The 13604-nt window shown below is 46.9% G+C and overlaps 3 protein-coding genes across 3 annotated transcripts; 1 reads left to right on the top strand and 2 right to left on the bottom strand.

The window, feature by feature from the left end:
- Positions 1–1922: 1922 nt before the first annotated feature.
- LOC101786449 (deSI-like protein sdu1) lies at positions 1923–4642 on the bottom strand. The gene is made up of 4 exons (XM_004983771.4): positions 4301–4642; positions 3909–4170; positions 3062–3129; positions 1923–2390 (listed from the first exon to the last, which is right to left on the bottom strand). The coding sequence occupies exons 1-4, from the start codon at positions 4433–4435 to the stop codon at positions 2100–2102; spliced, it is 756 nt and encodes a 251-aa protein (XP_004983828.1). The 5' UTR covers positions 4436–4642; the 3' UTR covers positions 1923–2099.
- Positions 4643–5154: 512 nt separating this feature from the next.
- Positions 5155–7583, top strand: LOC101775963 (L-type lectin-domain containing receptor kinase S.4). Its single transcript, XM_004986800.2, has one exon. The coding sequence runs from the start codon at positions 5539–5541 to the stop codon at positions 7549–7551; it is 2013 nt and encodes a 670-aa protein (XP_004986857.1). The 5' UTR covers positions 5155–5538; the 3' UTR covers positions 7552–7583.
- Positions 7584–7629: 46 nt separating this feature from the next.
- On the bottom strand, positions 7630–11545 carry LOC101786841 (mitogen-activated protein kinase 6). The gene is made up of 7 exons (XM_004983772.2): positions 11163–11545; positions 10695–10824; positions 9802–9939; positions 9264–9596; positions 8675–8858; positions 8419–8599; positions 7630–7973 (listed from the first exon to the last, which is right to left on the bottom strand). The coding sequence occupies exons 1-6, from the start codon at positions 11321–11323 to the stop codon at positions 8427–8429; spliced, it is 1119 nt and encodes a 372-aa protein (XP_004983829.1). The 5' UTR covers positions 11324–11545; the 3' UTR covers positions 7630–7973; positions 8419–8426.
- Between the last annotated feature and the right edge of the window lie 2059 nt (positions 11546–13604).

Below are 13604 nucleotides of genomic sequence, written 5' to 3' on the forward strand. Positions count from 1 at the left end.
TCAGAAGAAGATAACCAACAACAGTAAAGTAGTCCATTTCCAATATTTTTTTAAACCCAGTCGCCCAATTTAGGTGGCTGAAGCGATCGCGTACCTGCATCCTACAGCCAGACCTTCGTCTTCTTACAACAGGCACTGAAGATGAACAACTTGTCTCTTAGGATCTAATATACTAGGCTTTGTTGAAGGAGATTTGTGGCTTTCGCAATTATCAATCCTCTGATTCAGTGTATCATCATCATCATGTGGCAAGTTCTAAAAATAAGTCAGTGGAAGAAAACGCCCCCTAAGCCTTCTACTTCCGGGTAGAATTCTAGATGCTTGGACAATATTACTATTTCTTATTTTTCCTCCTTCATATTGATAGTTTTCCTTTTTGCCAATAAACGACAAACTATAAAAGGATTTTTTTTACATAGCTGATTACTTTTTTTTCATTTTAAATAGTGGCATCCTATATGGCTATATCCACTATCTTGATCAAGTTATGGAGGCTTAGATTTTGGTATGGATGGGGGAATTTATGGGATTGTGCACAGACTATAGTCAAGCTTGAGACCAATATACCCAGTCGACTCCCTCCCCCTTTTGTTGGGTCTGGACCCCTACATGTAAGCAGAAAAGGGAGGCTCAAATGTGTATAGAAATGTGGAAAGCAATCAATTTAATACAATGTGAGTCAACATTAGGGGTCTATTAGTGCATTACCGAGGGTGAAATCAAAGGCATAAAAGGATTCCAAAGTCATAAGCCAGGGAGCTAACATGCATCCACACCCTTGGTGGTGGAGGAAGAGAAGAGATGCGACCTAGGGTAAGTGAGGGAGAGGGGAAGAGAGAAACACGAGGGGGAATGTGTGTAAAAACTAACTTCATACCTCCGCTAGCCAGCAATGGCAATAGCGGCAACTGGCCTAGATTTTGGTGGGGTGCAGCGAGGGTGGGGTGGGTGTCCCTTGAGTCAGCTCCGAGTGCGACACGGGGACCTCTTCTATCCTCTACTTCATATATATAAATATATACTAACAATTGTTGTCAAAATATGTTGTATATTATGAGAATGTATAGAAAATGCATGACATAGGAACAAAAATCATTAAATGATGACTTTGTCAGGTCCATTAGGAATAGAACAATTACTATCTACTCCCTCAGTTTTTATTTGTAAGGCGCACACTCATATTAAGATTCAAATTTTACAATATTTGGTCAATAATTTAACTATCAATTTTTTATTTTTATAATGTAAACTTTATAAGGTTGGATTCGTAATCAAATATACTTTACCATGGTTATAAGTTTGTAACCATAAACAATATCAGATAAGATAAATAAATAAATAAAGTGTAATTTGAAAAACTGTACCAAGTTACACCATGTCTTATAAATATAAACGGAGGGATTAACAATTAACAGCACCACTTGTGAAAAACTCAAATGAGTATGAAAAAACTAGCTCCCGCGCTATTTGCGCAGGTCACCCTGCTAGTTTTGTATAAATCGTAACCGAGGTTCCAAGGGCCTCTCGTAATAACCTATAAAGTGCACCATCGACTTACCAGCTCCATTGGTGATGAACTACGATTGGAATGTGCAGATGGAGCTCGGACCATGGCCCCACTTTACCTGGTCAAGCCATAAGCCTGGTGTAAGACAACTGCATGGTTGGAACTCAGGAAATCAGAGAGGTAGAGGGAGAGGGAGAACAATAAAATCAGAGGAGGGTCTTTGCGCAACAGTGCAACTTGTAGAAGCGCTTACTCCCTTCGTTCAAATTGCAGGTAGTTTTAGTTTTGGTTTTGTAAGGTACATAAATACTATTACGTATCTAGACATACATTATATCTATAGAAAAGTCAAAACGACCTACAATTTGGAACAGAGGGAGCAGTAACAAACCAGATTTGCATCTACGCATCCATCAGGCGTTCAAACAATGCTGGGGAGAATATATAGATTCACGGGCAAATAGCGGTTTTGAACAAATATCAGCAACTGTCACACTACTGATCCAATTTAACAACAGGTTTTGAACAAATATTAGCTAATGTTACACTACAGATTCAATTCAACAGTCGGTTGGTCTGCCGGGAAAAGTGGCTACAACCGTGTCGATTGTTCTGTTGAATTTTGGCGCGTTGATTGTTCTGTTGAATTTTGGCGCCACAGAGGGGATCCATCGTCAGTGTCCTGCGAGGGAGTTGATCCACTCGAAGATGGCTTAGCTCCAGCTGAGATGATGTTCTTGAACCAAGCTCCCTGGATAGGGCTGCCTCTGTTTTGGTTGTTACCTGGAGACTCCGGCGAGGCTTGATTTTTTGAAGCCAGACCTGCCATAAATCTGTATGCTACTCTACTGGCATTCACAATTTCTGTTTTAGCCTGCCTGAACTGCAAGACACAAATTCGCAACCGAAAAAAAAACATATTAAGTAAAGTAATCCAAGATGTCACATATCGTCAATATTCAAAGAAAAGAGGCCTACACAGAGATGTATAGAAAAAACAGTCTTATGAAGAACATATTTCATCTAATTGAAATGACGCATGAGACTATAACAGCATTTTACATAATCAATACTACAAACACGAATATAAATGGTATTTGCATTGGTGTGAAAAAAATGGAGATACAAAACATGAATAGAAGACTAGTGAAGTAATAAAAGCACGGAGCAATCATGAATCATGATTCATGAAAAGCTACAAGCTAGGATTAAGTAAATTCAAGCTGACATCGTATCACGTTTTCAATGTTGATACTCACTTATTCTTCAAATTAATGGGGAAAACTGCATCTCATAATTTCCTATGCAACTCAATATGCCACTAACTGCTTTACTGAGTTCAGATAATAATATGGTGCTCTCAAGAATTTTTGATGATGCAATGCATCAACATCTCAGACTTAACAGATAACAGTCAAGTACATAGTATACAATATAGTGTAACACAGCAGCTGTTGATAATAAAATAAACAGCCATGTGGCCCATGCCACAAGGTGATCTTGCTATTGAAAATAAAGAAAATGCACAACCATAAACAAATAGACTAAATGTACCTTAACTGCTGTGTTCTCAGCAACAACCACGGCAGTATCACCAGCATTGGCAAAGCGATTAACCCAACCTGCAAGGTTAGACAGAAATAGAATAAAAGGTTAGCTAACTATGCCATTTCAAACTTAAGTAACACTAACCATGCTAGTCTGTTAGCAACATAGAAAAAGTTTCCGCTAATCCAACAGTAAGATCTAAATGATTAGCACCTACTTGACCGAGGGAAATTTTCAGCCTTGCTTAAAATTGCCACATAAGCTAGTGCATTAAGCTCCAAAGTTGAGTCTTACAGCTAGTAGCATTCAGCTTTATACCCTAACCATGCTATCCTAGCAGTTTTGGAGATCGTGGCAATGGAGGGTTTTTGCCAAGAATGGATAGCAGTTTAGTCGTAGGATATGTGGCAAATATGGACATCGTCTTCACATTTCCATTTCTTTTATAACAAGTCTATGCAATAGTGAACTGGGGCTGTATGCATCTGCAAAAGGTCGGAACTCTCTTTCCATTACCTAAAAGGACATATTATCCTAAAGCTTCACATAACAGAACAGCACACCAGTTTCAGTGGCACCAAGATCCTTGGTTCAGAATTCATGATTTTTCACAATATTCAGTTCACATGATTTTTCACGTTCCTTCAGTTTGTTCATTATTTTCCTAGCCAAGCATGTAAATCGCCATCTAAACTGTACTAATATGCAACCTTCCTACCATTTCGAGGACGCAGACGCACTTTTTTTGAAAAAAAAACTCGAGAATCATATAGAACGCCAGGCATTACACAGCCTGCCCAATTCAGAAGAACAAAGGAACCGAGGAGAGGAGCCCCATTTCCTGGGTCCTTACCTGGGAGCTTGGGGACGCCGAGCCTCTCGCAGAGCACGTCGCAGAAATGGTTGCAGTTCCTGGAGAGGAGGTCGTAGGAGTGGCCCGGCCACTCGCGGCTGAGCTCCCGCAGGATCCGGTTCACGGCGGCGATGCCGCACTCCGTCTCCCCGAGCACGATGCGCTCCCGGTACGTGTACATGGGGTTCTTCCCGATGGGGCAGCTGAAGACGCCGCTGCCGGTCTCGCAGAACCCGAACGACCACTCATCCTCGCCATAGACCTGCGTCGCGGCGGGGTCGGAGAAATCGCGTGAGATTTAGGGATCTGGGGGAAGCTGGCACGCAACCGCAAGGGTCGCTCGCTGGGATCTGGGCCGGCGGCGAGGGGAGAGAGGAGAGCGGAGCCGGTACCTGGATGGCGCTGTGGAAGATGCCGCCGAGGCCGATGCGGTCCTTGAAGATGCGGTTGATCTGGAGGATGGTGTTGTTCGTCTTCTCGGAGTCGCTGTTGGTCACGTCGTACACGTGGAGCACCACCTCCTTCATCTCAGCCCCCCCACGGCCCGGCCCTCCGGCGGCAGCGGCGGTGGCGGTGGAGGTTGCTGCTGCTGCGGGCCTGCGGCCGCGCGATGGGGTTTGGGGAGACGGGAAAGCGAGGGAGGGGATCGAAGCGAGTGGGTGGGCGGTCGCTTGCAGTTGCAGCCTTGCAGGAGAGGAGCGGAGAGGACAGAGGAGGCGGTGGTGGTGGTGGCGGACGCGGGTTGGGTCGGTTTGCTCTTATCGGCCCTTCGGGGATCTCGTTGATGATGTGTCACTGACGACCGGGCCCGGCACAACCGGTTCCCTTTTCTGATTGGCGTTTCGATCCAGGCGGCGTGGCGAGCACTAGTGGCACATGACAACACACAGTAGAAGCTACTGAGCAGACAACCTGTCCAGCAACAAATTTCCCACGACCCGGTGCAGAATTCTTCGATCAGATATTTCTGAGTAATCGATGTGATCCTTCGAGTTTCGTCGCCTCTCGACTAGTCTTTCAAACTTGTCATTTGAACTTAGCTTCATCCCTGGTTCTCTGTGATGTGCCGGATCAGCGACAAGCGTCGTAAAAGAAAAAAAAAGAAAGGGACTAGCAGAGAAAAAATAAAACCGGATAAAAATTTGGGGACTAAATTGACCAATTTCATAATTGAGGGGCGAATTTAAACCTTACCATAAAGACGAGGGATCTTGAATTTTGAAACATGTTTATTTGTTGTCTGAACACAAACGTATCACTACACTGCCCTGCCCCAAGGATATGCAATCGATCACCACAGCTGTCTGTGCCTACAAAAGCCACGCAGGAGATCAGGTCAATTTTGTCACGTCCCCCTCCGGGAGAAGCTAGCCTCTGTTTTGTCACCAAACTTTGCGATATGTACTAGTAGTACAGATGGGGGAGTACCGCTCGTGCCTCCGAGTCTGACTTACACGTCAGAGTAGACGACCCGTGACGACACTCCTGTCACCTTCCCCTGCCGATCATACGAACTACGAAGGGGGGAAAAAGTTTTCCTTTCAAGACTTTGTATTCTTGATGAACAGTGGACACTACTATATAATGGACGTGCCGAGCTACTCTGCTACTGATCTGACATACGTCGTCCATGGCGTTCCGTGTCCGCCTCGCCGTGCTCTCCCTGCTCGCTCGTTGCCTCCTCTGCTCCCCCGCCGATGTCGATTTCGTCTACAACGGCTTCCGGGGCGCCGCCAACCTGACCGTGGACGGCTCGGCGTCGGTCCTGCACGGCGGCGCGCTCCGGCTCACCACCGACGGGAACTACCTCATGGGCCACGCCTTCTTCGGCCCGCCGGTGCGCATGGTGCTCGGTGGCGATGCCGTCGCCTCCTTCAGCACGGCCTTCGTGTTCGACATCGTGACCGCCGGCGGCAGGGGCGGCGGCGCCGGCCTGGCGTTCGTCGCCGCGGCGTCGAAGGTGCTGCCCGGAGCAAGCCCCAGCCTCTACCTTGGCCTCATCGGCAAGGACACCATGGGCAACGCCTCCAACCACGTATTTGCCGTCGAGTTCGACACGGCGCAGGCGCCCGGGCTCCTGAACGAGATCAACGACAACCACGTTGGCGTCGACCTGAACAGCCTCGTGTCGAACGTGTCGGAGCCGGCGGGGTACTTCGCTGACGACGGCAGGAAGGTCCCGGTGCCGCTCGAGAGCCGGCAGCCGATCCAGGCGTGGGTGGACTACGACGGCCGCTCCAAGATCCTCAACGTGACCATAGCTCCCGTGTCCGTGGCAAGTCGGCCTCGCCGGCCGCTCATCTCGCAGCCGATTGACCTCTCGCCGATCTTTAAGCAGGACATGTACGTTGGCTTCTCGGCAGCAACCGGGAAGCTGGCGAGCTCACATTACGTCCTCTCATGGAGTTTCCGCACTGGAGGAGCTGCGCAGTCCATCGATCTCTCCCAGCTGCCGGAAGTTCCAAAGCCGCCACCTCCTCCGCTTTCCAATTCCGGTAGCATATCCGCCGCAATCATGATCGCCGCACTGTCCTGCGTGGCCACTCTTCTTGTGATCGTCGCGGCAATCGTTGCTGCACTCTGGCTGCGGCAGAGGGCGGCCCTCGCCGACACGCTCGAGGAGTGGGAGCTGGACCACCCGCACCGGTTCCCGTACAAGGAGCTCTATAAGGCGACGAAGGGGTTCAAGAACAGTGAGCTTCTCGGCGCCGGTGGCTTCGGCGAGGTGTACAGAGGCGTGCTCCGGCGGTCCGGTGATGTTATGGCCATCAAGCGGATCTCGAGCAACGGGTCGCAGGGGATGCGCGAGTTCGTGGCCGAGATCGCGAGCCTCGGGCGCATGCGGCACCGGAACCTGGTCGAGCTGCGCGGGTGGTGCAAGCGCGGGCAGGACCTGCTGCTGGTCTACGAGTTCATGCCCAACGGCAGCCTTGACACGCACCTGTTCGGCTGCCGCGCCGGCGACGGCGAGCCCCGGCCGCTGCTGTCATGGGAGCAGCGCGTCAGGATCCTCAGGGGCGTCGCGTCGGGGCTGGTGTACCTGCACGAGGAGTGGGAGCAGGTGGTGGTGCACCGCGACGTCAAGGCCAGCAACGTCCTGCTCGGCGCCGACATGGGCGCGCGGCTGGGGGACTTCGGCCTCGCGCGCCTCTACGAGCACGGCGCGGACCCCGCCACGACGCGCGTCGTCGGGACGCTGGGCTACATGTCGCCCGAGATCGTCGTGACAGGCAGGGCCACCACGGCCACCGACGTGTTCGCCTTCGGCGTGCTGCTCCTCGAGGTGGCGTGCGGGTGCCGGCCCATCGACCCCGTCACCGGCGTCAACCTGGTGCGCTGGGTCCGTGAGCTCGGCGTCAAGGGCGACCTCGTGCACGCCGTGGATGAAAGGCTTGAAGGGCGCTACGACGTTGAGGAAGCGAAGCTGGTGCTATGGCTGGGTCTCGTGTGCAGCCAGACGCGGCCGGAGGCGCGGCCTACCATGAGGCAGGTCTGCCAGTACCTGGACGGCGAGGTGGACATGCAGGAGGAGGCCATGATCGTCTTTGCAGACGACGATCCCGTCGAGTTCGGCTCAAAGGCGTCACTGACTTGGTCGTCGTGCGCGACAGTATCAGCAGGCTCCCTGCAGGGTGGCAGATGAACAAACCTGTTCCATCAACCTTTTGGTGAAACCCCGGCTCAAGATAATCAGAGAAACCAGATTAGCAAAGACAATCTAGAACAGTAAGCTCATAATGTAGCGTATTTGTGACAATACAATTGGGAAGCGCTGTCAACTCAGATATACAGGGGTTGTTCAAGTAATCGTCTACAAAATTACAATCATAGATACATAAGAATAGTTTATGAAATCAACCGGTATAATACAAGCCTGGGTTCAGGCATCTGAAAAGAAATACAAACATCGTTTGTTCTCACAAGCCTTTAAGAGAATTGGTATTGCGGCAACAACCCATGTCCGTGTGCCCAACAAGCAGTGTGAAAAATAATCTATGCACACAGACATAAGTTTTTGCATCCGCTGGAGCTAGAGATCTTCAGATGCCTTGCAGATAACTTATCCTGCACTCGCACAAAGCCAAAGAACGGGGAAGGTTAGAGGACTCAACATCAGGAATACAAATGTACTGTTTTGGAAAACCAACAATACATATAAGTCTTGATCTACGAAAATTCCCCACACTCCAAATGGTGAAGTGAAACTAGAGAATTAGCACGAGGAACTTATCTAAAGCAAAGGTACACCGGCAGCTTCTGTTAGTTCACATCAACTTGGCATATAAGCAATTCTTTTCTTTCAAAATGCTATGTGTAGTCTAAATTAGCGAGCTTGGCACATCACAGAAATTCCTCCATAAGTAGTCTGCAAAAACCTAGGCAGGATCTAGATTGGTGTCACAAACTACATTCATCTAGGATCTAGATTGTTAAGAGAAACTATATTAATTTAGGTGAATTCATTCTTTTGGACAAGCCATTCTCAAGCCTCAACAGAAACAATACAGACCTTTGCTCTTAGTAGGGAGGATCCGGGTTAAAGGCTAAAGATTCCCTCCAGATGAGTTCTTTTATATGTGCTTCTGTAAAGGATGGTTGCTCAAAATCAAAGCTGAAAGGTGCAGGGCAGGTAGGTTCTTCATTAATGTCATGAAGAGAAGCCAAGTATGGGTGATGCAGAGCCTCATCAACTGCACAAGAAAAAATGTATTTGAGTTTATAGTGAAGCCACCACTAATAAAGTGGTTTTTCGTGAAGCCAGGTACCTGTGATCCGCCTGCTTGGATCAAACACGAGCATTCTCTCCAACAAATCGACTGCACCGGCAGACATGTTGCGGAAACGCAAGCGGAAATCCTGCCTTGGAAACTGTGGTAGTTGTTTCATGTATCTTTTTGCATTATCACTTCGAAGGAATCCCAGGCTTGCATCATCTGGTGAGCCTATTAGCTTTTGGAAGGAAAGAGAACTCAATAATATTGATACTCAGATTAGAGCGGTGCATTTTAACAAAGGAAAAAAGTACTAAATGGTGTATAATAATAAAAGTTAACAATGGATCCTACAATTATCCAGGATGTCTGTGAAAACAAATTGTTGGGTTATGAGAATAGAATAAGTCCAAAGATCATTAGAAGATAGGAAAGTTCACAGAAATAAGAAGGTAAGGGAAAAGGTCAGATCTGGTAAAGACTGTAAATTGTAATTACTCAACAAATTTATACTTGAAGTTACAACATATATGAAGAAAACAAGATATGTTAATATCTAGGTTTTCTGAATGAACCAATCATTCAATCACTGTATTATATTAAGGAAAATGCTAACCGAAACAATTCCTGCGGATAAATTTACCTCAGTGATCAGTTTTAATTGCTGGATGTAATCCCGTCCAGGAAACAGGGGTTGCCGAGTAACAATTTCACCTAGTATGCATCCAACTGACCAGACATCAATGGCAGCAGTATACTGTGAACAGTTCAACAGCAGCTCTGGTGCCCTGTACCAACGAGTGACCACATACTCTGTCATGAGATCTGTCTCCGAAGTGGTTCTTGCAAGCCCAAAGTCTGCGATCTTGAGGTCACAATTTGCGTTTAGGAACAAATTGCTAGGCTTTAGATCCCGGTGCAATATATTTGCTGAGTGCACATATTTTAGCCCTCGTAGCAACTGATACAAGAAGTACTGCAAGGGAAAAGGAAAACAATAGAATATATCATTGCTGCTAAGCTGAAATGTAGGAAACAAATATGCAGGGCATCATTTCAACAAGGTAGCAAGACAGTATATGGTAATCATTTCTGAATTGGGCAAAAGCAATGTTTATTTAGGTATTGGATTCTTATTTATTTGATATGACATAACTTTGGAACAAGCAGAAGGAACATACCTGGCAATGATCATCAGTCAATGGCTGATTTGAACGTATGATCTGATGGAGATCTGTATCCATTAACTCAGTAACAATGTACACGTCATTAAAGTTCTCTCTACTTGGTGGGCGTATGACGTCCTTTAAGGCAAGGATCTGAGACCAAATGTTAAAATCATAATCATAAAAATTAGATAATAGGAAATTCATTGCTGAGTAGAAGTGTACTACATGGTTATGACACATACATATGAAATTTGTGAATAAATCAAACCTTCACTGCTACTTCAAGCCATGTAAACAAAAGCAGATAGAATCAATGGTACAAGTCTGCCAAAATGACATTGGTGGATACGCGACCAACCTTGTGGAGGGTGGGTTTACCCCACCCCATGGTCTTTGGATACTCCTTATTTAGCAAAGTACAAAAGGCTACGCTTCCCCCTCCAAAAGAAATTAAATTTCAAACAAAACAACATACCCTCCCTGATTCAGCCCCACATTCCCATTTCCCTTTACATGTCAACCATGAAAAGCTGAAGATGGAGCTTTGTCCTCCTTCCTATTTATAAAAGTCTACATGAACAGTGAAGTTTATAGTCTCATGTAGCAGTTTGCCTCGGAAGGAATTGAATACATTGAGTAACAGCTAACAAGAGCAGTAACTGTGCTTTTTTGATAAGTAGTAACAAAAAGCACTGCATGTTGCACCCATTTTTAGCAAATGGGCAACATATACAAATACAACTGAAAAGACTAGCACAACTGCAAGCTTGCTATAATAACCTACAGCACACGCACAACATATCGCTTAGAAGATTTTGGACGAACAAACAAGGGAAAGCTCTAAAGCCCAGTATCACCACACCAGAAATGTCCAAACTCCAAAGGCAGTTATCATGCATACGTACGTTCTCGTGGTCCATGTGGCGGAGAAGCTTGATCTCCCTCAGCGTCCGCTTGGCGTCGATGTGGTTGTCGAACGCATTGCCAACCTTCTTGATCGCAACCTCCTCCCCTGACTCCGAGTTAACAGCCGCGCTAAAAACACAGAAGGCGAAAAGGGGGAATACATAAGCACATCTACGGCAAAACATTCAGGCGCCCCCACTTCATTTCACCATAAAGTTCATTCCTAAAGCGTTGAGGGGAAAGGGGAAGTACATCTACGGCAAAACATTTTTGCCGCCGCGCTTCGTTTCAACATAAATTCTTGCCTAAAGCGTCACGGCAAAGCGAATCTACAAGACGCGCCCAACCACGCGGCGTAGGTCGAACCAAGGCAGCAACTCGATTCGACACCACCCGCGCGGCATCCTCTTACAGGTACAAGGGTGGGGGGGGGCCGGGGGAAGGCATCTGCTGCCGCGGTGACGCACCAGACAATGCCGTAGGCGCCGCGGCCGATGGGGCGGATGGGCGGGGCGTACTTGGAGGAGACCTCGAAGAGGTTCCCGTACACGTTGTACAGCACGTAGCGCCCGCCGTGCGTCGCCATCCCCTTGATCTGCGCGCCACCGCCGCCGCCGGAGGAATCCATGGCTTCTTCTTCGCCGCCTTCCTCACAGCCGCTCGCGAAGGGGGAGGGGGAGGGGGAGGAGGGCTAGGGTTGTGTGGCGCTAGGATTGGTGCTGCTTGACCAGCGTCTAGTCGTCGGTGGGCTGGGGGGACTCTGGTGGAAGAAGCTTCCCCCTTTTTGACTTGGGCGGCGACTGTGGAATGGGGGTGGGGGGATGGATGTGGGAGCGCCGGAGCGGGACGAGGAAGAGGAGAGCGCGTGGGGGCGGGCGGTGTTACCGTGTAGCACTTTTTTGGGAAAAGACCCCCGTATTCTTTTTTTTCCTCTCAGATTATTTAACGGGGTGTTTGGTTCCACCTTGCTAAACTTTAGTTGTTAAACTGCCAAACACTCTGGCTAAAAGGTGGATTGGACAACCTATACCGCTCATTTATTGCTTGTCTCCGCCCTCCTACGCACCTTGGTAGATAGATCTTTTTATAGCTCATTAAATATCTTTTAGCAAGAGTATCCAAACAGTTTTTGCTAAAATTTAGCAACTAAAGTTTAGCAAATTTTAGCTGAAACTTTAGCAAGAGTAACCTGTTAACAGGACCGTATGTTTGTATTTCCTACGTGCCAATGAAACTAGCTACGGAACATGAATCCACGTGAAATAGGGATGTGCATATATAAGGCATCAGGACTCGGAAAGTTCATCTGTCCTCGAATAACGACTTTTTGTTTTTGTTCATGAGATTTTCACGATATTGCAAGGACTAAATTGTTACATTGAACTTATCATAAAACTTTTACGTTACGGACAGTGTCTCGTCAGCAAGATATCAAAATGTCACCAGCCAAAATGGTCAATCCGTGACCTTCACGACTTTTGCTATGGCCTTATTAAATTCCAACTTCCAAGTAGTTGGCATAGAGGATTTCTTTTCTCTCGGGGCGTGTCCTCCTTTTGCAACCAAGTCCTCTTGATCTTACTAAGATCCACACGTTTCTTCCACGGTCAGCATCAGAGGCTTCAAGGTGATGTGTACGCAGCGGAGGCCGGAGGGGTTTGTGTGAAAGCTCGAGTGGCCGAAGTCCCAAGCAATCTGAAACCATGAGCTTGCGCCTTGCGACTTGCGTTAGTCGTAGCCCAGGTCAACATGACTGAAGTTTCTAGTGAACGGTCATCGTACGGACAATGGAACAGGACTGAATTTTTTGTGTAACGTATTTCAAAGATTGTGGTATCGACGTTCGAGTTAAATTATTAGGAGATCCCGGTGGTAGGTCAAATCTCTTATCTCTTAGGTAGTGTTTGGTTGGCTCAAATGTAACGTAATCTGATTACTGAAGGTAACGAATCCCATTACATATGTTTGGTTACGGTGGTTTGTAATCAATTGACACTGTAATCGAATCCCTTACCTAAAATAATATCTATATAAGCTTGTTACCCCTCCTCCCCCACCGTAATCAGATATAGTACCCACACAGTAATCTAATTACGTTACCAGAGTGCAACCAAATAAAGAGGGCAATCACCCATTCCACCTCCAAATACACTGTAATCTGATTCCCTTTGCGTTTACATTACCTTAGCACGAACCAAACACTATCTTACTTTTTTTTACAACTAACGACTCATCTAGTAGAGCTCCGAATCCTCCAAAACGATTTCGGCTCTAGCTCCTTTGATGGAGTAGCTTCTCCAATGGAGTTGAAGCCGTTTTGCAAAATGTTTGGTAAAATGATTTCTCAATAATAATATGGGTAATTTTATGATCACTTAATACTTGGAGAGAGAAGAAAAGTCATAAGCTATTTTTTTCTCCTCTTCTTCAGTGGAAGCCGTTTTGCGGATTCTTCATGATTTCGGTGGTGAAGCCATTTTGAAATTGCTCCTTTCGTAGGGCTTCATCAAAAACCGGTTTTTGAAGCTAAATGTTGCATAAATAATAATAAATAATAAATATTATATAACTAAAAAAAGAGAGAATAAGACAAATCTTTGGTGCGTTGTTTTCTTTCGTCGTCCGTCTGCCCACTCCCGCCCGCCCCCGTTTTTTTTTTCCGTCACAACCTCCCCCGTTAGTGGGGGGTCTACCAATCTGGGACTTGCCTTGTGCCTCAGTAAATCGTTATACTGAGGGCAACTCCTCGATCATCACTGACTAGTATTCTTGTAACCAAGCTACCTATACCACTCCGCCTTGACAACATAAAGCAAGTATGGGACCCGTCTCTAAGCCTTTAGTACTCCGGATATAGCGTGATGTAGGGGTATTACGCATGTAGAGGCTCTAGACCTATCTTTCGTGTG

Source organism: Setaria italica, chromosome IX, assembly GCF_000263155.2.
Source record: "Setaria italica strain Yugu1 chromosome IX, Setaria_italica_v2.0, whole genome shotgun sequence".
Lineage (NCBI taxonomy): Eukaryota > Viridiplantae > Streptophyta > Magnoliopsida > Poales > Poaceae > Setaria > Setaria italica.

Bases quoted from the DNA above. Each gene is read 5' to 3' on its own strand.
- LOC101775963 (XM_004986800.2), top strand. From the start codon at position 5,539: ATGGCGTTCCGTGTCCGCCTCGCCGTGCTCTCCCTGCTCGCTCGTTGC.
- LOC101786449 (XM_004983771.4), bottom strand. From the start codon at position 4,435: ATGAAGGAGGTGGTGCTCCACGTGTACGACGTGACCAACAGCGACTCC. The intron at 3,130-3,908 runs GTAAGGACCCAG...CTAACCTTGCAG, and splicing joins CGGCGTCCCCAAGCTCCCAG to GTTGGGTTAATCGCTTTGCC. The intron at 2,391-3,061 runs GTACATTTAGTC...TGTGTCTTGCAG, and splicing joins CTGAGAACACAGCAGTTAAG to TTCAGGCAGGCTAAAACAGA.
- LOC101786841 (XM_004983772.2), bottom strand. From the start codon at position 11,323: ATGGATTCCTCCGGCGGCGGCGGTGGCGCGCAGATCAAGGGGATGGCG. The intron at 8,859-9,263 runs GTAAATTTATCC...TCCTTCCAAAAG, and splicing joins AATTAAAACTGATCACTGAG to CTAATAGGCTCACCAGATGA. The intron at 8,600-8,674 runs GTACCTGGCTTC...TTTCTTGTGCAG, and splicing joins TCCAAGCAGGCGGATCACAG to TTGATGAGGCTCTGCATCAC.